The sequence below is a fragment of the Lemur catta genome, chromosome 2, assembly GCF_020740605.2.
Source record: "Lemur catta isolate mLemCat1 chromosome 2, mLemCat1.pri, whole genome shotgun sequence".
Classification (NCBI taxonomy): Eukaryota; Metazoa; Chordata; class Mammalia; order Primates; family Lemuridae; genus Lemur; species Lemur catta.
In genome coordinates, this window is record NC_059129.1 from 55,858,864 (window position 1) to 55,886,541 (window position 27,678).

General features: G+C 40.7%; 1 protein-coding gene across 1 annotated transcript in view; it reads left to right on the forward strand.

Annotated features, from left to right (window-relative positions):
* The window catches only part of OPN5 (opsin 5), a 45,812-nt gene extending 18,192 nt beyond the window's left edge, over positions 1–27,620 (forward strand). Inside the window, exons 5-7 of the mRNA XM_045542134.1 lie at positions 12,474–12,715; positions 16,056–16,113; positions 26,896–27,620. Coding sequence (XP_045398090.1) covers positions 12,474–12,715; positions 16,056–16,113; positions 26,896–26,904 — 309 coding nt within the window. The 3' untranslated portion in view covers positions 26,905–27,620. The remainder of the gene's footprint in view (positions 1–12,473; positions 12,716–16,055; positions 16,114–26,895) is intronic.
* Positions 27,621–27,678: the final 58 nt, after the last annotated feature.

Here is a 27,678-nt window from a genome sequence, read left to right on the forward strand (position 1 = left end):
TACTTTCACGTCAATTCCATGTCTTCTCATCTATTTCGTTATCCAGGGTAACATGCAGCATCAAATCTTAGCTGAAGTCTTATTCTCATCTGGGCAAAGAAGCCTGCTGGGAGGACCTGGGCACCCCTTCTGAAATGCTTCTTCATAGAAAGTCAGGGACTCCGCCCCACTCACACTGGTCAGTGGAACTGACCATAACCGGTATCATGAAGAGACCTGGAGTGTGTCCATGCCAGTGTCTTTCCTGCTATCCCTTCCTACTTCAGCACGATGAGAGAGGGTAGCAACTCCCTTCTTAGGAAATTCATCTGCCGGAATGGTTCAGATGTTTTGGACCCAAAAGCAGATCCATATATAACTTGCAGAATTTACTTTCAACCACATTATTCTGTTATTGCTTTAATTGGTTAATTCACTGGAATTGAGCAATTAAGGACAACATGGCTTTGGTGACACAATGCCAGCTTGAACTAGAGCTGGAAAGTGCCTATATCCCTTGGTCCTCTGCAGCAAGATGTACTCAAAACGAACTGGGTTGCAGATGTGTGATTCTTTTGTAGAAGCTAAACACATACTCTGTGAATTTCCTCCCACAAAACCTGTCTAATTTAGGATGTGAAGTTTTCCTGCTTTTCCAGTGACCCAAAAGGCAGTGATAAAAGTGAAGTATTTAAAAAATAAACAACCTAGAACAAGTTGACGGGTACAGGTGCCTGTGTTAGAACTGGCTTAAGGATTTATCTGGGGAGGAAATTTTGGAAAATAGAAATGAGGACACACTTAGAACTGAGGAAAGTGAGAAACAGACTGATGAAAAAATTAAACACATTCCAACCTGAGTAGAAAGTTCTGGAAAAAAACGAGCATAATGTGAAAGCTTTGAAAATGTTTGTTTTGTGTATATCTTAAAATGGTTTTAATATTTAAATATCCAATATTTTGTGGAGTATATTTTGAAACAAAAAGTTTATAGAAAATGAATGTGACTTATACTAACTTTATATTCACGTCAAAAACATAAACACAAATAACATTCTGTAGTACCTTTTAGATTTAGCCTTTTATCCCTCTTTCTACTTTAAATTCCCGGTTTTTAGTCTTTCAGTTTAAAGTATTTAGCTTTATTCTAACCTCAGAAAAATCACAATGATTCATTCGCTCTGTGTTTATAAAACCATGGTATATTTAATTCCCCTATGTTCTTTTAAAACGGATAACATAATGCAAATATTTTAAGTCTTTCCTGTTTCCCAATTGCAAACTTCTATAAAAGTAGAAAATATGTAAAATGTAGAAAATATTATGGACTAAGTGTTAATCTATTTTTTGTCAATGACTTTGGCAGCCACACAGAAAATGGCTCTTGAGATACTGTGAAATCATCATATGACTCACTAAAGAAGCAAGGATGGAGCTATGTTAAGTCCCCAGACATCTGCTAGAGCAAGCTTTATTTATATAGTTCGTGTTTATTTGGGGAGTTAGAAAAAGAAAACCCTCACTGTGAGCCTGGATGCATCCCTTCCATTTACAAACAAAAGTCACACAGACCAAACCAAATATTAATAAAAATTTCTCCTGGGTAAGCTTCTGTGGAGGGATGGAAAAGCACCCCAGTGGGAGAGCTGCATGGGTGCACTAGTCCTTGACGGTTTGTAAGCACAGGTGAGAATTTTGGTTCAGGACCCTTAAAGCAAAGCTGCAGGACATGCAGGAGATTTGGGTTCACTTGATTCTTCTCTTGGGGATCCAGGTTCTCTATTGGCAAAGTGGAACAAAATGGATATTGTTAAGGTTTTTCTCTGCAGCAGTTAATTTTCAGAGATGAGCCTTGAAATTCTTGGGTGGAATTTTAGAGCCCGAGACTTTAGGGCAGGTTTTCCATGTTTCATTGTTACACACCCCACAAAGGTGGGTTCCCAGGGCAAACACATTCTGGCTGTTCCACAGGTCCAGTAGACTGAGGGCTATGGACCATTCCCTGCATACAATAGTGCTGCTCCCACTAAAACCCACTGAAATGCACTTACACATGCATGACCTCATTATAATAAAAACACATCCAAACTCTTAAAACACAAAAAATTCACTAATATTGTTGCTTTAACAACGACGTTTAATAAAACATCTTGTGTCTCATTCCTTATCATTGATTCTCAACATAACTTGTCATGACCTTGATGTTGGAATTGTCATTTTACTTCTTAAATTAGGGGTTGAGAGAAAGAGGAAGTGATGCATGGACTCAGATAGCTCTGTCCTTACATCTTCCCAGGGTTTTAGGGAACTCAGAGATAAAAGGAAGGTCCGCTTTTCCTAGAACTCCCTTATAAAATGCCAAAGATGGGTCTGATCAAGATCTTTTGTGTCATGTGCTGGTCCCTGTTCCTATTATGGTAGCCAGAGACATGTCACCCTCTGATTGGTCAGAGTTGGGTCATGTGATACCTATGATGTCAACTCCATAAAACAATCGAGGACACAGAGAGACAAGGGATGCTGAGGTAGAAGATTCTGGGAAGATGAAAATAAAGGCAAACAAACAAACAAACAAAACCAAACAGATGTTTACCACACAGAAGGATGATTTGAATATAGTTTCCTTATTTATTTTACAGAAAGAATGAATACTCTAGTAGATAACAGTGTAAGGATACATTTAAGTTAGTCAATTAGGGCCTGAAATAGCTCAAGTTTAAAATAAAAACCAAAGCTTTGATTTCATTTGTCAGTGTTAGTACTCTAATTAAGACCACTCTTGTTTCTTGTTTAGACTGTTGCCTAACCAAATCTGTTAAAAGTAGAAATTCTGTGTAGGCAGGGATGTGTCTAGTTTGTTTATTGCTTTACCCTCCACATAGAACATATAGGAGATGCCCAGTAATACTTGCAGATTGAATGAATAGACAATGATCTTTCTACTTCCTGTTTCTTCCTGCTGCATTTTATTCTACAGGTTAATCTTAAGGAGCACTCTCATAGTGTTTCCTGCTCAAAAATTATTACCATCTCAAAGATAACAGAACTAATTGCAAACTCGGTCATCTGCTACACAAAACCCTGAATATGGAGATGTTATCTTTTTTTTCTGAGTATTTTATTGTCTTTAATTTCAAAATATTAAGGAGTTACAAATGTTTTAGGTTACAGGGATCACTTTTGTAATGCTTGAGTCCTGGCTAAAGGTGTGCCTGTCACCAACATAGGGTTCATAGTACTTGTTAGGTAGGTTTTTGCTCCTCCCCTCCTTCTTCCTCCCCCCGGTTGATTTCCACTGAGTTTTACTTCCCTCTGTGCATGTGTGTTCATTGGTTAGTCCCAATTTAATGGTGAGTACATGTGGTCTTTGTTTTTCCATTCTTGAGAAACTTCACTTAAGAGAATGGTCTCCAGTTCCATCCAGATTATTGCAAAAGATATTAATTCATATTTTTTTTGGCTGAGTAGTACTCCATGGTATACATATATCACATTTTATTAATCCTCTCATGAATTGATGGTCACTTGGGTTGCTTCCATATCTTTGCAATTGTGAATTGTCTCCAATAAACATTCGAATGCAGGTGTCTTTTTGATGAAAAGTCTTCTTTCTCTTTGCATAAATATCCAATAGTGGGATTATTGGATTGAATGGTAGGTCTACTTTGAGCTCTTTGAGGAATCTCCATACTGTTTTCCATAGAGTATGTACTAATTTGCAGTCCCACCAACAGTGTATAATAAGCATTCCTTTCTATTTGCATTCATGTCAGCATATATTGTTTTTCGACTTTTTCATAAATGCCATTCTAACGGGGGTAAGGTGATACCTCATTGTGGTTTTAGTTTGCATTTCCCTGATGATTAGTGATGTTGACCATTTTTCATGTTTATTGGCCATTTGTCTTTCTTCTTTTGAGAAGCTTCTGTTCATATCTTTTGCCCATTTTTTAATAGGATTGTTTGTTTTTTCCTTGCTAATTTGCTTGATTGAGTTCTTTGTAAATTGTGGTTATTAGTCCTTTATCAGCTATGTTGCTTGAATATTTTCTCCCATTCTGAAGATTGTCTATTTGCTCTGTTGATTGTTTCCTTAGCTGTGTAGAAGCTTTTTAGTTTAATCAAATCCCATTTATTATTAATAATTTTTGTTGTTGCCATGATTGACATTGGGGTTTTAGTCATAAATTCTTTGCCTAGGCTGATATTTAGAAGAGTTTTACCTACACTTTCCTCTAAAATTCTTATGGTGTCATGCCTTAGATCTAAGTCTTTTATCCATCTTGAATTAATTTTTGTGAGTGGTGAGAAATAGGGATTCTGTTTCATTCTTCTGCATGTGACTATCCAATTTTCCCAGGACCATTATTGAATAGGGCTTCTTTATCCCAATGTATGTTGTGGTGTGCTTTGTCAAATATCAGTTGATTATAGGTAGATGGTTTTGTAACTGGGTTCTCTGTTCTGTACCATTGGTCTATGTCTCTATTTATGTGCCAACACCATGCTGTTTTGGTTACTATAGCCTTGCAGTATAGTTTGAAATCTGGTAATGTGATGCCTCCAGATTTGTTCTTTTACTTTAAGATTGCCTTGGATATTTGGGCTCTTTTCTGGTTCCAAATGAAGTGTGGAATTATTTTTTCTGGATCTGTGAAGTATGACTTTGGTAATATGATGGAGATGGCATTAAATATGTAAAACACTTTGGGTAGAATGGACATTTTAACAACATTGATTCTATATATCCATGAGCATGTTATGTTTTTCCATTTGTTTGTATCCTCTGTGATTTCTTTCCTCAGAGTTTTGTAGTTCTTCTTGTAGAGATCTTTTACCTCCTTGGTTAAGTATATTTCTAGGTATTTTATTTTCTTTGTAGCTACAGTGCATGGTATTGAGTCTTTGACTTGACTCTCAGATTGACTATTATTAGTATGTAGAAATGCTATTGATTTATGTGGATGGATTTTGAATCCAGAGACTTTGCTGAATTTATTTATTAATTCCATGAGACTCTTGGTGGAATCTATAGGGTTTTCTAGATACAAGATTACATCGTCAGTGAAGAGCAATAGTTTGTCCTCTTTTTTCCTGATTTGGTTACCCTGAGTATTCTTCTCTTGTCTGATTGCTCTGGCTAGGACTTCCAGCACTATGTTGAATAGAAGTGGTGACAGTGGGCATCCTCCTTTTGTTCCAGTTCTTAGGCAAATGCTTTCAACTTTTCCCCATTCAGTATGATGTTGTCTGCAGGTTTGTCATATATGGCTTTTGTTAATCTGGGATACATTCTTTCTATGCCTAGTTTGTTGAAGGTTTTTTCATGAAATGGTGCTGGATTTTGTCAAATGCTTTTTCTGCATCTATTGAGAGGATCATATGGTCTTTGTTTTTGCTTTTGTTTATGTGGTGAATCACATTTATTGATTAATGTATGTCGAACCATCCTTGCATCTGTGGCATGAAGCCCACTTGGTCCTGTTGGATTATTTTTTTGATGTGCTGTTGAATTCAGTTTGCTAGTATTTTATTGAGAATTTTGACATCTATATTCGGAAGGGATATTGGTCTCTAGTTTTCTTTTTTTGTTGTGTTCTTTCTTGGCTTTGGTATCAAGGTGATACTGGCTTCATAGAATGACTTGGGGAGTATTTCCTCTCCTTCTTGATATTATAGAATAATTTCTGTAATCTGGGTACCAGGTCTTTGTAGGTCTCATAGAATTCAGCAGTGAATCCATTTGTCCCAGGGCTTTTTTTGTTGGGAGGATTTTTATTACTGCTTCAATCTCAATATTCATTATTCATCTGTTCAGGAATTCTATTTCTTCCTGGTTAAATCTTACAAGGTTGTGTGTTTACAGAAACTTGTCCGTTTCCTCTATGATCTTTAGTTTATGCATGTAGAGATTTAGATAGTATTCATGGACCATATTTTGTATTTCTGTGGTATCAATTATAATGTCACCGTTTTCAATTTCTGATATTTTGTATTTCTGTGGTACCAGTTATAATGTCACCATTTTCAATTTCTGATTGAGCATATTTTGGTCCTTTCTCTTCTGTTCTTAGTTGAGCAAGAGGTCTATTGATTTTGTTTATCATTTCAAAGAGCCAACCTTTTGTTTCATTAATCTTTGTATTGTTTTTTTTTCCAATTCATTTAGTTCTGCCTTGACCTTTATTATTACTTTCCTTCTGTTGGCTTTGGGTTTGGTTTGTTCTTTTTTTTTTCTAGTTCCTTGAGATGTGACAGTAGGTTGTTAATTTGTGATCTTTCTTTTTGATGTAGGCATTTAAGTCTATGAATTTTCCCCTGAGGAATGCTTTTGCTGTGTCCCAAAGATTTTGATAGCTTGTGTCCCCTTTGTTGTTCAGTTCAAAGAATTTTTTGATTTGCATATTAATTTCATTCTTGATCCAGTAATCATTCAGGAGCAAGTTGCTCAATTCCATCACTTTGTGTAGGTTTGAGTGTTTCTCTTTTAATTAATTTCTAGTTTTTTTCCTTGCTGTGGTCTGAGGAGGTACATGGTATGATTTCCATTTTTTGAGTTTGTTGAGATCTGTTTCATGGCCTAAGACTGTGATCCCCAACCCCCAGGCTTTGCCTGGTACTGGTTCATGGCCTGTTAGGAACTGGGCTTCCAAACATCACCACCTGAGGTCTGCCTCCCCCACCCATCCCCCATCCATGGAAAAATTGTCTTCTATAAAACTGGTCCCTGGTGTCAAAAAGGTTGTGGACCACTGGCATGATCAATCTTGGTGAATTTCCCATGTGCTGCTGAGAAGAATGTATATTGCATAGTTTTGGGGTAGAATGTTATATAAATGACTATTAGGTCCAATTGATTTAGAGTTCTGTTTAAGTCCATTGTTTATTTTTTGCTTTGATGATTTGTCTAACTCTGATAGTTGGGTGTTGAAGTTCCCAGCAATTACAATGGTGCTATTTATTTCTTTCCTTAGTTCTAGTAAAATTTGCTTTATGTATCTGGGAGCTCCTGTGTTGGGTGCATATATATTTAGGATTGTTATATCTTCTTGTTGAGGAGCTCTCTTGACCATCATATAATGACCCTGTTTGTCTTAATTTACCTTTGTTGGCTTCACTTCAATTTTATCTGATATGAGAATAGCTACTCCTGGTTTCTTTTGATTTCCATTTGTGTGGAATGGTTTTTTTTTTTTTTTTTTTGAGACAGAGTCTCACTTTGTTGCCCGGGCTAGAGTGAGTGCCGTGGCGTCAGCCTAGCTCACAGCAACCTCAAACTCCTGGGCTTAAGCGATCCTACTGCCTCAGCCTCCCGAGTAGCTGGGACTACAGGCATGAGCCACCATGCCCGGCTAATTTTTTTGTATATATATTTTTAGTTGGCCAGATAATTTCTTTCTATTTTTAGTAGAGACGGGGTCTCACTCTTGCTCAGGCTGGTCTCGAACTCCTGACCTCGAGCGATCCACCCGCCTCGGCCTCCCAGAGCTAGGATTACAGGCGTGAGCCACCGCGCCCGGCCTGGAATGGTTTTTTTTTTTCTATCCTTTCGTGTTGAGTCTGTGGGCATCCGTGTGATTTAGATGTGTTTCCTGGTTACAGTGATACTTGGGTTGTATTTTTTCATCCATTCAGCCAGCCTATGTCTTTTGAGTCTGTTAGTGATATGTGGGATGTTGGTCTGTTCATTTTGTTGGGGTGGTCCCTTATTGCTTTATTTTACCTCTTGTTCTATTGTTTTTATAGGAGTTGTGAGTTTTGGGGGGTTTTTTTTAGGTGAATTCCCACTGGTGGGTAAATGTGCTGATTCGTGTATAGTGCTGTTCTGAGTATTTCATGCAGGGCAGGTCTGGTCATAGCAAATTCCCTCAGTCCTTGCTTGTCTGGAAAAGGCTTAATTTCTCCATCAATTGTGAAACTTAGTTTTCAGGATAGAAAAATTTAGGCTGGCAGTTTTTTGTTTAAGTTGATTGAAGATGGGGCCCCAATTCCCTCTGGTTGTAATGTTTCCACTGAGAAGTCTGTAGTTAGTCTGATGGGTTTTCCTTTGTAGGTTATTTGAAGCTTTCATTTTGCAGCTTGAAAATTTTCTCCTTCATTTTGACTTTGGCCAAATTGATTACTACGTATCTTGGAGATAACCTATTTGCTATGAATCTTCCTGGTGTTTGACATCTATCTTGTATGTGTATGTCTGAATTTCTGGTGATTCCAGGGAAGTTTTCCTCAATAATTTCCTTAAATAGGTTTTCCATGCTTCTAGTCCTTTCTTCTCCCTCAGGAATACCTATAATTTGTATGTTAGTTCACTTTACATAGTCCCATATCTTTCTCAGTGATTGCTCAGACTTTTTTATACTCTTATCTGTGTCTTCGAATGACTGGTTTATCTTAAGAGCCTTTTCTTCAAGCTCTAAGATTCTTTCTTCTCCTTGGTTTAGCCTGTTAAAGCTTTCTGCTGCATTTTGAAATTCCCTAAATGATTCCTTCATTTCTTTAAGTTCTATTATATCCTTCCTTATGTTTTCCAGCTCTCTAGTGACTTTTTCATCTTTTTCATTGATTTTCTGAAATATTTTTGTCTTCTTTTTGTTGATTTTCAACTTCCTCTTCAGTTTGATTCATCTTATTTGCCATCCATATTCTGAATTTCATTTCTGTCATTTTGGCAATTTCCTTGTGGGTGAGGTCCACTACTATAGCTCTGTTTTCTTCCCTTAGGGTGTCAAACTATTTTGTTTTTTCATGTTGCAAGGATTCTTTTGCTGGTTTCTTCTCATATGGCTCCCCTTCTCTCAGCTCTGGGTTAATTGGATTGCAGGAGACCTGTTGTCCTTTGCTGGGGACTCTTGCAAACCAAGTCCAGGAGTGATGGCTGCTCAGGGCTTGGGAGTCCTGAGCGAAGTGTTGGACCTTGGGAAGGTTCTGCTGGCCCAGCAGTAGTGGTGGGGACAGTAGTGGGATCTTTGTTCCAGGCATAATTCTGAAGTCTCTGGGGTGGAGTCACAGGCCCAGTGGGAGCTCTGGAGCTATAGAGGCAGAGCCTTGGACTCAGGCATAGCAAGAGCTTCAGAGCTGTCTTTGGATCTGTTTCAGGATCAGAGCCTCCCTTTATGGGGGGCTGTTCCACCAGCATGGGGACTGCTGATGTCCTGACACACAATCTCAACAGCCTAGGGTCTGTGTAGGTGGGCTGGCACTGCTGTTCATCCCAGGTTCTCCCCCAACACTGAGAACCCACTGATGCAGTTGCTCCAGGCTTCCCAAGTTGTACCTGTGGCTTCTGGAGCTCCTGCTCTGTTTGGCTACGATGCCAGGGAGATGTGCTCAGCTCCCTGTCACAGGGCTCTACACAGGGGAGCATTTGTTCCCTCTCTGGCTCAGGGAGAGTGATACAAAAGCTATTGCTGAGAGACAGGGTCCCATGCAGACCTGGCTCCATGCACCAGAATGATCAGGATGGCATCAGTTGCAGAAACCTGGGATTGTCAGGCACCAGCTCTCTGCTTTACCTGCTCTCCAGTGTAATGTCTCTGCACAGACTCTGAGCAGCTCCCTGATCAGCCCTCAGGTCTGCATTGGAGGAGGAGACCCTTCACAGATCAAGCTGCCTGTAACTTTTGTTTCTCTCTTAAAAAGCAGTGTCCTCTCAGGTTGCTTCTACCCTGCTGTCTTCCCCTCTTCAGAGCAGTGTGAATTGTATGGGGATCCCCACCCTAATCTCCAAGATGGTGGGTAATGCTTGTGAATAAGAATTTTCAGCTATGCCCTGTTTGATTGAGTTGGTAGATACTGTGATGAGTTGTAGTCTTACTCTGCCTGTCAATAGTTGATGCTTGCAGGAGAAAGCCAACTGCAGCGATGTTCTTTTGTGCCTGTGATAAGCTCTAGTCCCTCAGGTGGAGCACTTGAGTGCCCCAGGCTTTGGGAGAGGCCTTGTAGCTCCTAGAGGGTTGCTTGATCTCCCCTCAGCAGAGGCGAGTGGAGGGATGAGGTTGGTTGTGGTCAGGCTGTGTGAGTCTGGAAGGCTTTGCAAAGTCTTGGCAGGGCTCTGAGGTCTTATTCCTGCCTGCTAGGGGGAGCTGCTAGGAGAAAGGTCGAGGCCAGCTCTCTAATCTAGAAAGGCTGCTTGTGAGGGAGGGTTCACTCTTCCTAGACTGTAGGGAATGAGCTCTGCCCCTCTTGTATTGCCCCTGCCCTCCGGCCCTGAAGGTGCTGCACTTCATTGCTATGGTGCCATGGGCTGGGATCTTCCTTGTTTAGGACCTGCCCTAGTTCCACAGCAGGGCTTTCCTGTGGGGAGGATGGGCGCTTCCCCATTTCAACATGTCTTGGACCCCAACAGTTTTCTCCCATCAGTTCTGCCCTCATGGGCTCCCTCACCTTCCAAGTCCAGCTCCTAACCGACTCCCCTGCCCCTCCCCCCCACCCTGTCCCCCAGTGAACTGCTCAAGTCCTGGGGGGCATGGAATCCAGCCTGCATATCTGACCTGCTAGAGTTCATCTCCATGAAATGCTGGTGGGGAGGGAGCTCCTAGATTGGGTGCGCCAGGTCCCCTGCAGGTTCCCAAGAGGAGAGGCATGGGCCTCAGTCTGTGGAAACATTTATTTATTTATTTATTTATTTTTATTTCAGCTTATTCTGGTTATATGTATTGCCCATGTCCCGCCCATCCCCCCGAGTCAGAACCTCAAGCATGTCCATTCCCCAGACAGTGCACCTGGCACTCACCATGTGGAAACTTTAGACTTTAGGACACTCCAGCTGGGGCTGGAGGCAGGGAGCTGCTGCCCAAATTCTTGGCTCAAACTGCTCTCCTGGTTGCAGTGGGTGGGGGAGGGGTGGGGAGAGATAAGAATCTGAATGGAAGAAAGCCGGTCATTCTCCTTGGAGGGAAACCCTGTGGGGAGTGTCCAAGCTCTGGGATCATGCAAGTTTTCCCCACAATTCCATGGTTGCTGCAGTGCGTGGGTTTGTGGGGGTGGAAACACTTCCCAGTAACTTGGTAGTGTGCTGATCACTGAAGGCTTGTGAGAGAGAGAAAGGGATCCCCCTTTACCGCTTTGCTGGGCTCTGAGCCTCCCTGGCTTTGGTCCTCACCGATATCTTTTTTCCTTTATCCTCTTCCTTCTCTGCTTCGCAATTTTCCTCTGTGAGGTCCTCAGCAGGCTCCAGCACTTCTCTCACTGAAATTCACCTGTGCTGTGTCCCCTCTCCTGTCTCCCTTTTCCGAAACCCTTCCTTCTCTCTGGGACAGTCCGGCAAGCGATGTCTCTAGTCAGCCATCTTGCCGCATTTGGGGGATGTTATCTTTCTTTCCAGCACCTCTCCCTTTGTTGCTTTCTCATACCAAAGTGAGTGGGTCACTAGTTCCTGTACAAACTCCCATATTCCGGTGTGAGCCTTTGCTTAGTCTAGTCTCACTGCTGTTCCTTTATGTCTACTTGCTAAGGTGCAGGTTATATGCTACATCCGCCATAAAACTTCTCAGTTTGCACACTAGGATGTAATTTGTCCTCCTCTGAGCTGACACTTAAATCACATTCAGCCTTGTAGTATAGTTATTCGTATTCTAGAGGGACACAACTCAGGCACTGAGGTATACCGATATTCCCCACAGCACTTGCCATAGTGTCTTGCACAAAGGATTTGCTAAAAAGGGTTTGTAAGTTGAAGTGAGATGATGTATATGTGTCAAGTAGGTGGTTACACAACACTAATTAGGACTACATTATTAAAGGGACTGAATTGCAGATGGTAAGAGACTTGTGAGGTTGTTTAAGACTCTATCTCTAATTATTCTTTGGTCTGAAAGTAAAGAGATCCCTAAGGTAATTAGAATTTTGTGAGAGAGAAAAGTGCTTTCTGGAAAATTCTCACTTTACACAATTCATTTTATGCCACATTGGCTGAATTTCAATGACTCTATTTTACTTTACACCTAGTGAATTTCCACTATCTGAGCCCCAAACTTGAGGAAAACTTGAGCCAAAAGAAATAACATTTTTAATGGAAACCTCTGAAGATGTATATTAGAATTTCAAAACAGGACAGAGTTTCTAAGTTTCCTGAGGCAAATATGGGTGCTTTAAAATATCATCAAGGTGAACATATTTTCCATCAAGTTTTTAAGTGAATATGGGTTGAGAAGTCTGGAAAGCTCAGGAGTACTGATACCTTTTTGTTATGATTTCTTGCCCAATGTAAGCACAGTCTGACAGCTATTCTGGAGTTATACTTTGGGTCTTAGGGCACATTCAAATTCTACAGTGGAAAATGGATAAGATGTGGTAAATGGGATAAAGAATTATAATCACTTCATCTGACGAACATCTCAGAAGTCTGTATGAAGTGATTCCTATGGACAAGGTAAATAATAGACTTTTGTAGGTGTGAAGAGGTGACCTGCTCCTTCACCCCCATCATTTCAGGCTTTGTCCTTTACCAGTGTCAAGGTTTCTTGACACTGTTCCCTGTTGTGTTTTCTCCTCAGGTGGCGATGTTGATTTGTGCCGGCTTCCTGATTGCCTGGATTCCTTACGCAGTGGTCTCTGTGTGGTCAGCTTTTGGAAGGCCAGACTCCATCCCCATCCAGCTCTCTGTAGTGCCAACCCTACTTGCAAAATCAGCAGCGATGTACAATCCGATCATCTACCAGGTCATTGATTACAAGTTTGCCTGTTGCCGAACTGGTGGTTTGAAAGCAACCAAGAAGAAGTCTTTGGAAGACTTCAGGTAACATTTCAGAAGCCAGAAATGAACTAATGCTTTCTTTGTTTGCAAAATCCTATGGTGTTCAAGCCACTCGGATGTGCTGTCTTCTTAGGGTTAAAGCTCATCACCTAGGAGTAGTGTAAGGAGAACTTTATTTTCTGTTCATCAAAATTCCAGCAATCAAGCAATCAGATATGTAAGGGTTGTACGATATGGATATGGATAGATAGTGAGAAAAGTGATTCTGGTTTTGATTCTGGGGCAACTAACATACAGAGCTATGTCTATTTGAGCAACTGCTGTGTATCAATGGCCATTACCTTCCTTACCTGGGCTTAAATCTGTTTTACTGCAAGTGTACTGCTTCACATGGCATTGATCCCAAATTAAGTTCTCACAACAGAATGATCCTCTTGTCTGGGACATCACTATCACTAGCTCAGAGCCTAGGAGTTGGGCAGGCAGAGGAAAGGAAGAAGGGACAAAACATCTTTGCTCTGTGCCAGTATCTTCTATTTTATTTTCACAGGAGCCCCATGTTATTCTTTTTCTTTGTCAGATGGGGAAACTGAGGTTCAAGTAAGGTTAAGGGTAAGGAAGCTGCCCGTGTTTACACAGCCAGAAAGTAGCAGAGTAGGGATTTAAATTCAGATCTATTGGGTTTCAAAACATACGTTCTTTCATTTATACTGTTCTTGCTACTCAGTGAACAAGAGAGTTTGGGAATACAGCTCCATCTTTCCTAAAAGCCCAAAATGCTCAGAGTGAATAGAGAGCCCAGGATGACTGGTGGTCTTCTGTGTCCACTCAGGGACGGTCTCAGTGGTAAAAAGTGGAACAGGCACCCGAATTCGTGGTCTGAGGTGAGGGGTGTCATGAAGGCCCTGGTATGAGCCCATTTCATTCTTGTTTCTTTGATGTTGAGATATTTTTCAATACTTCTTTCCTTGAGTAAGTAGGGGACTGTAGACAAAAAGGTAGAACTAGCTGTGGGAATATGTGGGTTTTGTCTTGTTTTTTCATGGGACTTAAGCAAGTGGCAAACATTTTGAATTTTAGGTTCCTTATCAGGGATCAAATGAAAAATACAATAAAAAGGCACACATAAAAGGTGATATGGTCATTGTTGCTGTGGAATAGGGGCAGAGACAAACAATTTGGAGATAGAAGGCCAGTGCTCAAGACTCTGCTGTTTACAATAACTCTATAATCTTGGGCACATTAACTACTTAGGGCCTAGGATTGGAATGAGCTGATAACAATACCCATCTCCTGAAGTTGTAAGAATGAAGCAAAATGGATGTGTAAAAAGGTGTAGGTGACAATTGTTAGTCATTTTTTTTATATTGTTGGTGGTTAATGCCTTAGCTGTTACATTGAATAGTTAAACCCAAATGCTAAAATGTGTCTATTTTAGAAGTAATAACACTATGCCTTCATCAGCTGTTGATACTTTATTATGAATGCAGGTAGAGAGAATAATTTTAATAGAGCAGTTGTGGGAGAAAGTGATGGGGCACTTCTTCATCTGAAGGATGTGGGAATTCGACAGGAATGGCTGTAAGCAAATTTCACCAACCTCATAATTTCGTCTCAGACTGGCTCTGCTTTCTGCGCATTCACTCACGACTGTGAGAAGCCCATAAATATTCAATACTCAACAATGGGAAGAGGGAAATTTATGTGGAAGAAAGTGACTTAGGGCCACAAACCTTTGGGAAAATCAGCCAAGCAAGAGACAGCTCAGTTCACTTGTTCCCATTAGCCGTTTATAGGAAATATCGCAATTGCTTTGCCGGAGGAGGACAAGGGCTATTTCCTTACTCTAGACTGTCAGTTTCCGGTGGAAAAAGTGGGCAGTAGTGCTGCAGCAGCCAGGAGCCCTTGGGTTCTAGAGGTTGAAGCATCTTAAGAGAAGGAATGCTGAAGAGGTGTTCAGTTGCAGATTTTAGAAGGGGATATTTCAGAGAAGAGCAGAAGGGTAGAAGGTGGCCACCAGAGGTTTCTTTTTATCTTTACAAAAAAAAAAAAAAATGTTGTGTTATCATTGTTGCTGCTAAGAAGCCAAGCAGGTGAGTAATATGGAGGCCTGTATAGTGAGGTTAAGTGGTACAAAGCCAGTCCACAGTGGTTAACGTACTACTAGAACACTTGCATTGAATTAAACTAGATTAATCAATATCCTTGTTCTTTCTTTTCCTAAGCTCCGAAATGTATTTGCATATAAGGGAGGACCCTCTTGGAAAATATTTTGAATTCAAATAATAAAGCTAATGTATTGAACGTGAGATTGCAGAAATAAATTTTGAATAATTTTAACAAACCATTAATAGTTTTTTTTAAACCCTAATTCCATGACAGATGATCCTTAACAGTTAAACTCATTTTTGCCCCCTGGATTCAGTCCCCTGAGATTTTGGTAGAAGCTGAGAAACCAAAGGAAAAAATGTGGCCAAGAGCCCTTTTTGAAAAGTTATTATTCCCCCCACACCTGGGTATCCAAATATAGTCTCCCGTATTTTGTAAACAGTGCTTCTCCACCCCAGGCTGTGTAGTGGAGACACTTGGAGACTTTGAAAAACTACCCCTGCCTGGGTGCCACCTGCAGAGATTTGGCTTTAATTGTTGTGGATTGGGCCTCAGCGTCAGTTGTTTGATTGTTTACCTCTCTCAGGTGATTCTCATGCATAGTCATTGTTGCAAGTGGGTGACCCAGAAGCTGAGAAAGCAAAACATTGGTAGTGCAGCTCTTGGAGTCATAGACCTTTGACCCTCTTTACACAGAGACCAATGAGGCCACCCTAGTCTGGGAATCAGTGACAGGGGAAGGGGGCTTCAGATTCTGGGTCAATCTTAGATAGAGAACAAATGTTCAAAAGACACTGGAGGCATATAGTGAAGGAGTGAAGGATGGAGGCATTTTACATTCCTGGTATTGTAGTAAAGAAAAAGGGAGAACAAAGCCCCAAACTCTAGCATTGCTATTGTAACTGAACCTCCCCTGACTACCTTAGCTTGCAACGCTGTCTTTCCAAAGAATGTTCTCCCAGTAGGTGAAGCACAAGGCCCAGTTGAGTGGTAGGTAGGTGTGCAATGAACTTTGTCCTAGAAAACAGGAAACTCACTATGGCACAGGCAATATGCCATAAACAAGTGCCTTGCTTTTGGAAAGCTCTGACTCAAGGATTTCTTGACTTTGAATATTCTAAATTGAATTATTATTTTCTCTCTCTAATTCAGGTCTTGTGCACATAATTCTCGTGGCAATCAAGTTTGACATGGTATATGTATATATGTATTTATATGTGTGTGTGTATGGATATATGTACGTAAAATTGCATTTTTCTTCTCCTATATCCAGGCTGCACACTGTAACCACAGTCAGGAAGTCTTCTGCTGTGCTGGAAATCCATCAAGAGGTATGAAGATGGACACAGCATTGCTCATGGACACACTGATTCACTTATTTGCCTCTTTACTGCTGTTAACATTTGATCGTGGCCACACTTTTCTCTTTATATTATATTTTTATATTTTGTACACTTTTCCTCAAGCCAGGGTTTGCTGGGAGATTCCAATGGCCAAATGGAATTAGATTATAGGATATATGGAATTAGATTAGATTTAAGGTATATCATTAGGATGAACATCCCTGGAACTTTCTTTTCTTGTACTTTAAAACCTATTGTGATGCCAAACATTATTAAGTCTGAGATAGTAAGAAAAATGTTGAGAAGTGTTATGTATTAGGGTGTTATTTAATTTCATTACATCATTGTCATTATTATTCTTAATGTAGGATACAGGGGTAGTTTGTGGGGTTCATCTAGGTGGGAGAGCACATGTGTGGGGCCATGACTCTTTGGTTCACGTTTCTGGTTCTCACAGTCATTCTCCTTTCATGCTAATGGAGGGTCACACCTGAATGGCAGGGATTCTGCAAGGGAGTCCTCCAGGGAAATCAGTTTTGCCTTAAATCCCTAAATGGAAAACTCTCTTGTTATCTCCGAATTTGAGGACAAAAAGAATTCCCAGTGATAATTTTACCCCCGTGGGTTTTTCTCATTAAGTTCTAATTACTAATATAGTGGCTGTAATAGGGCATTACAAGGTGTAATTGCTTAAGAAATGAATTTAGTGAAAATAGCTATCTGTAAGTGTTTGTTTGTTCTGCGTTAGCTTTGTTCTTTCTTTTGTTCATTCTTTTTTTTTTTTTTTTTCAACAAATACCTTTTGAGGTCTACAGGTAAAGAGAAGCATGTATGGATGGGATGGAATGATTTAAAACGCAGATCCTTGCCCTTCAAAAGCTGATGAAAGGGGAAGGCATGTAAATACTAGGTCTAAATAGGCCTTCTACTCAGTGTCTATTTGCTCTTCTGTCCTAATCTGATGAGCAGGGCCATCGACATTGCACTGCCTTTAATTCAAGGCCTATGCAGGTGTCCTTCATGCTCTCCCTTCCATCTGTCTCCCTTTCCACTATGAACATAAGCTTTGCTCCTCAACCTGACTCTGCCTTTCTGGTCACTGCTAGTGAGAACAGTGAAAAGGGGAAGAAAGTGGCCCCTCTCATGCCACTGATGGTCTCTCCATTCCTTCTCTCCTCTTCTCTCCACTTTTTTTACTTTTTTTGAGAGTTGGGGTAGGGGATGAGGAATGAGTTGACGTGTGTCATCGGTTTTAGATAAACTCTAAGTAGTAAACAGATGGCATAAAACGTGCTGTATGATTAAAGCAAGGAAAGTAATAACTCTGCCTGGGGCTTGGAAGTGCTTATCCGAGTCTGGAGAAAAAAGGCAGAATTGTCATTAGAACAGGGACCTTTAGGTAGATGTATAATTTAGAGTGGTGTGAAAGAGTGTGGCATCTCGGATGGAGTGGCCCTGTGCCCTCTGGCCAGCATGTGAAATGGGGATAGTAACAACAGCATCACAGGTCGTTGTGTGGCTTAGATGAGATAATGTCCACTAAGTCACTCAACACCACGCCTGTAACAGAGGAAGAAGCCCCTGTGTATTAGCAATTGCTCTTATTATTAGTAAGGTGGGTGGTGATGGTCAGAGATGAGGTTGGAAGTGATTAGTCCAGCAAGAGCCAGATCATGCCCCCAGATCATACCCCAAGGGCCTTGATGCTTGTGCAGTTATATGAATTTTACCCTGAAGGTGACAGGGAGACCACTCTAGATTTTAGGCGGGGGAAGGAAGACCCATCTGATGGTGGTGTGGAGGGTAGATTGTCTGGGTGGGAATGAGGATCATGATGAGAGGCTGGCAGACCAGTTAGAGAGCTTTATAAAAAAATTACAATTTATGAGGGGCTGAATTAAGGAATGACAATAGAAATGGAGATGAGAATTTAGGTTTAAAATATTAAAAAAAATAGGAGTTCTTGGCAATTGGTTACATGAAGGCAGACGAGTGAAGAGTGACTTGGAGGCATCCGCTTAGGAAACAGTGTGGATAATGGTGTCTATAGAAGGGAAAAGTGCAGGAGAGGGAACAGGATGGGGAGGGAAAATGAATTGTATTTACGATGTGTTGAATGCAGAGCGTTTGTAACATAGGTGAAGAGATTTGGAATAAGTAGTTAAAAATAATCTCAAGTCATACTCAATGATATGGGGATTATAGAATTAGTGAGTGAAGCAGGTAGGAAAAGAATATTAGAGAAAAAAGTGCTGGTTTCAAAAGATTTCTAAACGAAGTGAAGTCATAGAGTTTTGTTTGTTTTGAGAGGATGATTGTGGAAGCGGATGGTGGAGGTAGAGGTCATAAGAGGAAAAAAGAACATTCAAGTTAGTGTAGATTTGTCTAGAGGGTGGAAGAATTTAACATTGGCATACTACAGAAGTCCCTGAAGGTAGATGATACTCTCTCGTTTAACTGTTTAACTAGAATGTGGTCTTTAATATTGCTTTAAAAAAACATGTATAAGAAAAGATTAGCATAGTGAGGAGGGAGAAAAAGAGCTTTGGGGGAGATCTTAGAGTTATTTCTGCTACCAATTTGAAAAATATGATTTCAATTTTCCATGCACTGGTTCCACATTTTTTTGTAATACTCTGAGAGCTGGGAGGCACCAGCATTGATACAGAAAAAGAGAGGCGGTCCTTGGGGTAGAATGGAGGAAGAAAAGAATGAGGAGTCGTGAGGGTTGGCTTGTGTACACCAGGCTGCCAGTGGATAATTTCCTGAGTGCATTTTGCTTCCCCAGGGTCTTCCAGTGATTCGAGAAACTCTGTGAAGTCCACAAACACTTTAACAAATTCAATTTTGGCTTATTTTAGCTTCCAAAAAGGATACATTTGCATTGTGTGTCTGGTGGGGTAGTGTGCAAGAATGACTGCAAAATGCTAGAGCTGGTACCGTGCCTGTTCTCCTTTGGGTTCCCATACCTGGCTCAGTGCCTGACACATGAAAGGCCTCTTGGAAATGTTATGGTTAAAATCAAATAAGTGACTATCACATTATGTTTTGAGGAGGATTTGGAAACACAGGATAGAGTATTAAATCAAGAATGTAAAATTCTAGATCCCTGGACCTCCATTTAAGCATAGCCTATTCTATTCATAAATGAATGAATAAATGAATTTACAAAACAGGGATTGAAGGTAGAAATACCCTACTAACTTGAAAAGTTGAATTTTAAGAATCATAATAAAATCTAAGTGTATTTTTATTTTTTCCAAGTGGAATAAGAAAATAGGAATATATTTCATAGTAAAACACAATTTTTTTTTTGCTTTTAGAGATGAAGTTTTCTCAAGAACAACTATTATGCTTATTTAGAACTGAAATAGTAACTAAAAAATTTAAATCCAATTTAATTTTTCCTTGAAAAACACGCTACTTCCTTCTATGGCCTTTAGTAACGTGAACCACAAATCCATGAGTGGAAATACTTCTCTATTAAGTTAGTGCAAATGAGGGAAAAAGGAAAAAGGAGAGTAGGGAGGAAGAGAGAGTGAACTGATGAGTAGGCAGTTTGTTGAAGGGATCAATGACTTCGGCATAAGGAAATGTCTTAAAGGTTGCCAAAACCTCAGAGGACGTTATATACAGAATGAAGATATGTGTCATTACAGAAGGAAGGTTAGTGAAGGTAGAATTGGCCTTTGATTCAAAAAGTAATTTTTTAGACAGAGAATTAGGCCTCATTGTCCAGAATATCAAAGTGTTGACCATTTTGTGTTCCTCTTGTGAAAATGGGACAAAAGGCAAGAAATGTAGGACCCATAGGAAATTTGATAAGAAACACACTCAAGGGCGTGCCCTTAGTCAGTACAGACAGCCGAAAGCCTCAAGTCACTAGTGTATGCCACATAGCAAAACCCCTGGGCACTACTGTGACCTGGAATGAGTTTTTAAAGATTGTACTAACTTTCCATATATTTGTACATCAGGTTATGGGACTGTTTGGGATATATTCTGAAAATAATTTTACCCAAGAGATCTGAATCAAAACAAGTATTGCCATTTACAGTGTTTCTCAATTACTTTGGACCTACTCTCCTTAGCCATGTCAACAAGAACCTCACGTGCACGAGGGCTCTAGAACAGACAGACATACATTACATAAAATGTTTGAGAGCAAAAAAATCATTTCAAATTGTACATGTGCTTTGTTGGTTTTGGTTTATTCTGGTTTTAACATTGGCCAAATCTACGGAGGCAAATACTGCGTTTGCTCATTCAGCTTCACATTCAGGAGCTTTTAAGTGCCTGCAGGATGTACTGTCCTAAATGTTTTGAGAGATACAGAAGAGGGGAGAATGTGCTTTCAGTTTTTAGGATTTGGGGGGTTTTGGCAAAGTTTTGACCTCTTTATACATTGTAAATAGTTTTAATTGTAATAGTTTTTAGATGAGGACCTGTGGGTACCATCTTAGGATTTACTTTGATAGGATACCTTGAGAGACTGCAAAGTGTCGGGACAGGTCCTGGGAACTGATTTACATGTATGCCTCCCTTCCCCAGATGCGGGGAGAAATGTGGGAACTTTTGCAAGGTCTTTCAGAGAAGAATCCATTCATTGCCAGGGGCACTGATCTCCTGTTATCTCTGGATGTTTGAATATATGCTTTGAACATAACAAAATTTTATGAATTAGTTTTCTTTTCTGGGATGCAACAAAATGGAGCTGGCCAGGTGATTTGGGGCAGTGTGGATTCCACCTTCTTCTCCAAACAATGACTAGAGCATTGAAGACATAGCATAGAAGCTCAGAGTACAGTTTCAGAATTAGCCAGACTTGATCTCCAACTCAGGTTCTGTCAGTTCCCAGCTATGTGGGCAAATTGCTTTATCTCTCAGTGTCCTCAGTTGTTCTGGCTGTGAAATAGAGACAGTCTCACCTTATGAGGATGTGTTATAATTCACGTAAAGTCTGTAAGATTCTTAGGACAGTTCTGGTCCATTGAAAGTATAAAATAAATAGAAGCTATTGGTATCATTACTAGAAGAGCCATTTAATTATTCCAAGGGGTATTGTAGTGATAGCTGTGAATTCTTTTCTAAAGGTGGTAGGAGAATGTTTCTCAAGACGTCTGGTCACCAAAGATCTGGAATGTGTTCAGACTGTTTGAGAAGGTGAGAAACACGCCAATATTAGGTGGGAATAGCCACTGGTAGCTTTGCCACAGGAAACCACTGGTGTTATGGATTGTTACCATAAGAAGGTGCTTGCCCATTTGAGCCATCGGTGCAGGTGGTGGGTGGTGCATCGGAGCAAGGAGAAGAGGGCTTTGCTCCATTCTAGTGGAGTCATCCTGGAAGGGGAAGGGGGTCAGAGCATCTTCTCTGTTTAGCTCTGTTGGAAGGATCAAGACAAACAGCCTTCCAGTAGACACTTCACTGAGGTGAGAACACAATAATCTCCTACTATAGATCTTTTTGGGAATAGAGGTAGAGTCAGAAACTTTCTTTGGGGTTCATGCCAGTTACAGACATTCTCAGTTACCTGGACCTCTGGTTCCTAGCTGGAGAGTCTATTTAAAACAGAGCAGATTCCATTTTGAAGACTTATCTAGAATTTTTAACTTGCTAATGTCTAGATGTGATATTGTTATATATAGAATATACCCAAAATGTAGTCTGCAGACCCAGAGCTTGGATGTCTCCTGAGAGCTGGTTAGAAATGCAGAACTTGGAACCCACCCCTGACCTACTGAATCAGAATCTGTGATTTAACAAGGTGATTTGAATGCCTGTTAAAGTTGGTTAAGTCAATGGTCCTATTAAGATTGTTGTGGTTACAAGTGTTTTCCCATTGGATGTGGTATCAATCAGAACTTGCCTGAGCAGTAGCACCCTTGCCAATGGACAGCTGTGCCCGAGCAGGAACTTGGAGTCTTGAGAGTGTCCCTGGGTACTGGAATGAGCCTTCTGTGAGCAGGATACTCCCTAAGGTATGTTCCACCCTTAGGACAAAGGGACAATATGGCATCAGGTTTGTTGAGGGGAGACTTCTAAGACCACAGCCTCCTATGGAGCAGTGGGGACAAAATCCATTCACCTCTCCAAGAAACCAGGAAAGGGAAAATGAATCTGTTAGGTGAGAGAGCATTTCTCCACATACACATTAGCAGGGATTGCCTACTTAGAGCTAACTTGTTCAGAGAGAAGGATCGTTTGCTTAATGTCAAGAGTGATACTTTTCTAAGTATTTTTTACTTTGAAAGTGACATTCACTTCTAACACCCACCCGCCCCACATAACATACACACCCAAATGAACAAAATGAGCAAAGTCTAATTTGTTAGAGGGGAATAAAAGCATCTGATCCATTTGAAAAGTGAGTCAAATTTGTCAGCAAGCATGTGGGGCTTATCCGAACGGTTCAGAATTAGATCTGAATCTGCACATTTTGACATTCCATCCATGCAGAAGCAAAGCCATGTGTGAGCCCAGGCTGACAAAACGTTTTAAAGGATTGGAAGCAAAGAATAATAATAGCATGAAAGCAGCAAGTTACTCTTGACACTGCCAGAGAGTGGGGAAGCTGGTTCCCATAGGACCAGACCTGAAAATTGTACAAACACTTCCAACCTAATGTTTTGTAGGAATTCGCTGCCAGTGGGGATTTGGTAAAGCTTCCATTCAAAAGATAATCTTATTCTGCCGTTGAGCCTGAATGCGCGGTATAGATGAGGGGCTTAGCTCAGGGTGGGGATGAAACCAGGCACTCCACAAAGATGATACCTCTTCAAAGAAGGAGAAGATGCTCTAAGGTGAGAGAAGACCCTTCCCACCTTTTCTGAGCTGTTTCCTATATTGTTGGTTGAGATACCTGGGCAAGCATGAAAATCAAGTCAGGTCAGCCTGGGAGCCAGGGGACTAGGTAGGGTCCACTGCAAGAAGTGCCTGGCTCAAAGGTGCTCATGACAAGGGTTAAAGCAACTGGAGTGTATAGGGGTTGAGCAGATAGGGAAGAAATGAGAGGGAGAGTGGAGGAGGCACATGGGAGTGTCTGAGAGCATTACTGAGAATTTTCTATGTCATTCTGGGTTGCAGCAGCTGGGTTGCTGCAGATCCAGCCCCTGCAGATGAAGACAGGCATTCGGAAGCTCTAATAAATAACCTGGGGACTGTGTGGGCAGAGGAGAGCAACAACTTCCTCTAGACAAACCCTGCAAAAACCATTTTTGCTTGTAAAAGTTGATATAAGAAAAAAGCAGATGTCGCTTCTTTAAGTTCATTTAAAAAAATATATATATTTAGCTTCTGGAGCAAATATCAGAAGCAGTTAAGTCATTGTACCTATAATGTACAAACACTATAACTAGGACCTCTAGCTGTTTGTCTTACCCCCAGGCCAAGCGTAAATTTCCTGAGTAGTGGCATTGATGCCATGACTTGCTTGTCAGAAATCTCTAAAATTTCTGAAAGTTGGAAATTTTTTTTTTTTTGTATTACAGTATAAGTAGAGATTTGATGCTGGAGGGAAGAAAGGGAGTGACTTATTCCATATTCAGCAGGTTAGTGCTGTGGTTTCATTGAGTGTTGTCTGGATTTAATTTAACACAGTTATTAATTAACAGTTGATTGTTCAATAGAAATGATTTCAAACGAACAAAATCATTCACATCAATCGGTCTGCTGCTATCGGTGCATTTGCCATTATCATGTCTTACTGGTTTTTCAAATTCAGTTTTGTACTTCAGAAGCATCAGAATTACAGGGGAAGCTATATTATCTCAGACAGTACCCTGCTGGTTTTATTTCTGATGACAAACATAAATGAGGAATGGCGAGGAATCTTCTGAAGTGGTGAGTCTCAGATGGCAGCTCATTTTGTGTTGATTCCAATTAATACAAATAGGCAAGATGTGTTCTCATTACAGTGGGAACATGACTAAAGGTTGCAACTTGAGTTATTCACCAGGAAGCAAATTTTTCCAAGGAAAATAATAACAGCTACAATATTATTAAGTTTCATGTGTGATAAGCATTGGTCATCTGCTAGGGTCAGCAAACTACAGCCCTCTGGACAGACCCGACCCACTGCCTGTTTTTGTAAATAAAGTTTTATTGGAATACAACCATGCCTATTTGTTTACATATTATCTATAGCTGCTTTTCCTTTTGAGTAGTTCAGAGAGACTGTCTTGCAAGTCCTAAAATACGTACTTTCTGGCACTTTACAGAAAAACTTTGCCAATATCTGCTCTACTGTTTTATATGTTTTAACAACCCTAGGGGATATTCTTTGTCCCCTATTAGGTAACTGAGGCACAGAGAATTTATTCAGCCTGCTCAAAATTACACAGCCTGTGGATGGAAGAGCTGGGATACCAGCGTTCTCAGTCTGTCTCTAAAGCCTGTGCCTCTAAAATGCTATATGGTTGTCAGAGATTTATTCTGTATTTAGATTTTCAATTGTCTTCATTCTTCTTGCTTGCTTTAAAATCCTACTGTAGGTCTTTTACAATAATTCTATTTCCTTGCTTCATTTACAAGTGGGTTGGGGAATTAAGAACTGATTTCTATTCCTTTTAAGGGAGTCAGGAGGTCCCGGGACCAGGTTTGTTAAATTCTAACTTGGTTTATGGCATAAAGGCACCAGTTGTATGGGGTGTGATAGCATCTGAGGATAAATTTAAGTACACATTATTTATTGAGTACTTCCTATATAGGAAGCCAGGCAAAAACTAATGCATGCTGCTTACATGAAAAGAGGTTGTGGCGGGGTAGAAAAACAGATGAGTAAGTACAGTTGATTCTCGAACAACGTGGGAGTTAGGGGGACTGACCCCCCCCACGTAGTTGAAAATCTGCCTATAACTTTTGACTCCCCAAACACTTAACTACTGATAGCATATTGCTGAACAAAAGCCTCATCAATAATATAAACAGTGGATTAACACATATTTTGTATGCTGCATGTATTATATGCTGTATTCTTACAATAAAGTAAGCTAGAGAAAAGAAAATGCTATTAATAAAATCCTAAGGAAAACAAAATATACTTACTGTTTATTAAGTGGAATTGGATCATCATAAAGGTCTTCATCCTTGTCATCATGTTGAATAGGCTGCACTTAAATAAGTGTCCCACGTAATTCTTGTACATCCCACATTTTGAGAAGCATTGAATAATGGTTTTAAAAAGAAATAGGGGGAAAATTAATCCAGGTGAGGGCTGATGAGGATCTAAATATTGGTACCTGGGCTGCAGGGAAAGGACCATTAGATTTTAGAAGTATTTTGAAAATAAAAATTGACCAGAGTTGGTGATTATGTACGTGTGGGTGGCGGGTAGCAAAGGAAAAGGAAATACGCTTCCTTATTAAAAAAAATTCTGACTCAGGTTATTCATGTGAGATAGAGAATATTTTTTTCCCACCCAAAACTACACCTTTTCCTGCTATTTTCGTAGGTCAATTCAGATTCTTGCTCAATAACTTCCCTGTTTTTCACTCTGAGATGAAACATGCCCACCAGTTTGGAAATAAATAACCAATTTAGTTCCCCAGAAACTTGAAACTATGTCCCGAGTAGTTTGTTGGAAGATATATTTATTGAAATGAAGAGCCTGATATGTAAAATGGTATTTTTGAAAGTTTCTTGCCAAATATGATAGGGAGCCCGGCAAGTAGGGCAATTTAGTTCAATTAGGGAGTCTGATCTGTGGGCAGATTGGCCACCGGAGAGCTCATAAAAATTTGTTCATGAATCATCATCATGAACATTTTCTTTTGTAAGAAAATGTTATTTGGTTGATCTTTTTTTTGTCATCTCACACTTCTGTTGATCAAACCCTCCAAATAAAATCCTCAGGCTACAGAACTCCACAAGCTAATCTGTCACAGACAATCCAAAGGTGGGATAAGAGGTCCCACCCATGTGTTAGAAGGACACGTGGTCGAGGATACAGTTTGCCTTGGTTGTGAAGAGCACAAGAGAACAGCTTGGAACCCTGTTGTGATTCCAGCAAAGCCCCAAGCCACATGCCTATTGAAAAGAATATCGCTAAAGGAGTCATCAACTGGGTTATGCCTCTGGCTAGTTATGTAACCTTGGCCTAGAACGTGACTGGGTGGTAATGTTGAATAAGACATGAATTTAACCCTCAAGGAGTTTATCCTCTAACAGAAAAGACAGAGTTGGGTTCGAGAGACAGTTGGCTTCAAGGAGGAAGTGCTATTTGAGCAAAAATTTAAAGGATAGATTAGGTTTTCAAGTAGGTTTTCAAGAAGGAGGTGGAAGGGCTGGCCTCAGCAGAGGCATGACGGGAAGACAGAGACCAGTTTACATTGAATGGATTGAAGGGGATGTAGGAGAAAATTAGGTGGTACAGGTGAGTAGAGAGCAGATCCTAGAGGGCCTTATAGGTTCGTCATTGGAGGCTGCATTTCCCGCTAGGCAATGCTTAGGAATAACAGACAAGGAAAGGTGATGGGCGACTTTGGAGGTGGTACAGAAAGAAGGGGGCCTGAACTAGAGTTGTGGCCACTAGAATGTCCAGGAAGGGAACGAGATGAAATGCACCTGGGTAGTGGAATCTGCAGGACTAATTGTATGTGGGGAAAGAGAGACGGGAGTTCTGGGAGAAGCTGTCCTTGATGACGACTTTCATCCCAATCCCTGTCCTTTGGGTGTGTATGTGGTATGTTTAGGCTCTGAATTTAGTTTTGGAATCCCTCCACTTACTGGCTGTGTGCCTCTCCCTGAAATGCATTTTTTTCTTCTCTACAGTGGAAATAGCAAACGTGCTAGTTGTGAACAGCACATTTAAAGTGCTTACCCAGCGTCTGGCACATGCAGGGAAGTTAGCTTGCAAATGTTAATTCTCTGACTTCCCATTCCTACCCCATCTACCCTGTCCGGGCAAAATAATTCACGAGGGATAGCAAAGCAGTGATGCACCCTGAGGATATCCAAGTATCCTACCTGAATTCTCCCTCTCTAGTATAGTGGTAGGGTTACCAACTAGAGAGTGATAGAAACGCATGCTTTCAACATCTTGCAATGCACAACTCAGTCTAATGAGTAAGGTCCTCACTTCCTACTGAGCTGGGGCAGGGAAAGCTGGCCTGCAAAGCCTGACCAAAGGAGATCAGGCTGTGTCTCCATCTGGGGCAGCTACACTCCACGTCTGTAATTTGACTCGTTCTATTGCAGATGATGTACGGGGCAGAGGTGAGTGTGCATTGGTGAAAACATATTTTTTATGACTGGGAAAGCAGTGCAAAGGGGTCTTCTACTGATAGGAAGAATTGCCACGAGGCAGGGTCTGTCCCTGATGCCTTTACTCCAGTATCTGAGCCCCTCTCAAGTCTTTCCAGGCCAGCTCCAGCTTCAGTGAGGATGGTGTGGGCTTTCTGTGCCCCAAATATTCTCACTCATTTATAGCAATGTGTAGATTACTGCTCGTCCCAGCTGCAGGTTCCCAGATGTGGGTTCCATGTAGGTACTGACTGACTGACTTCCTTTTTTTTCCTTCCTGCTTAAAGCTCCTGGGAATGCCTCCTCTTAGAG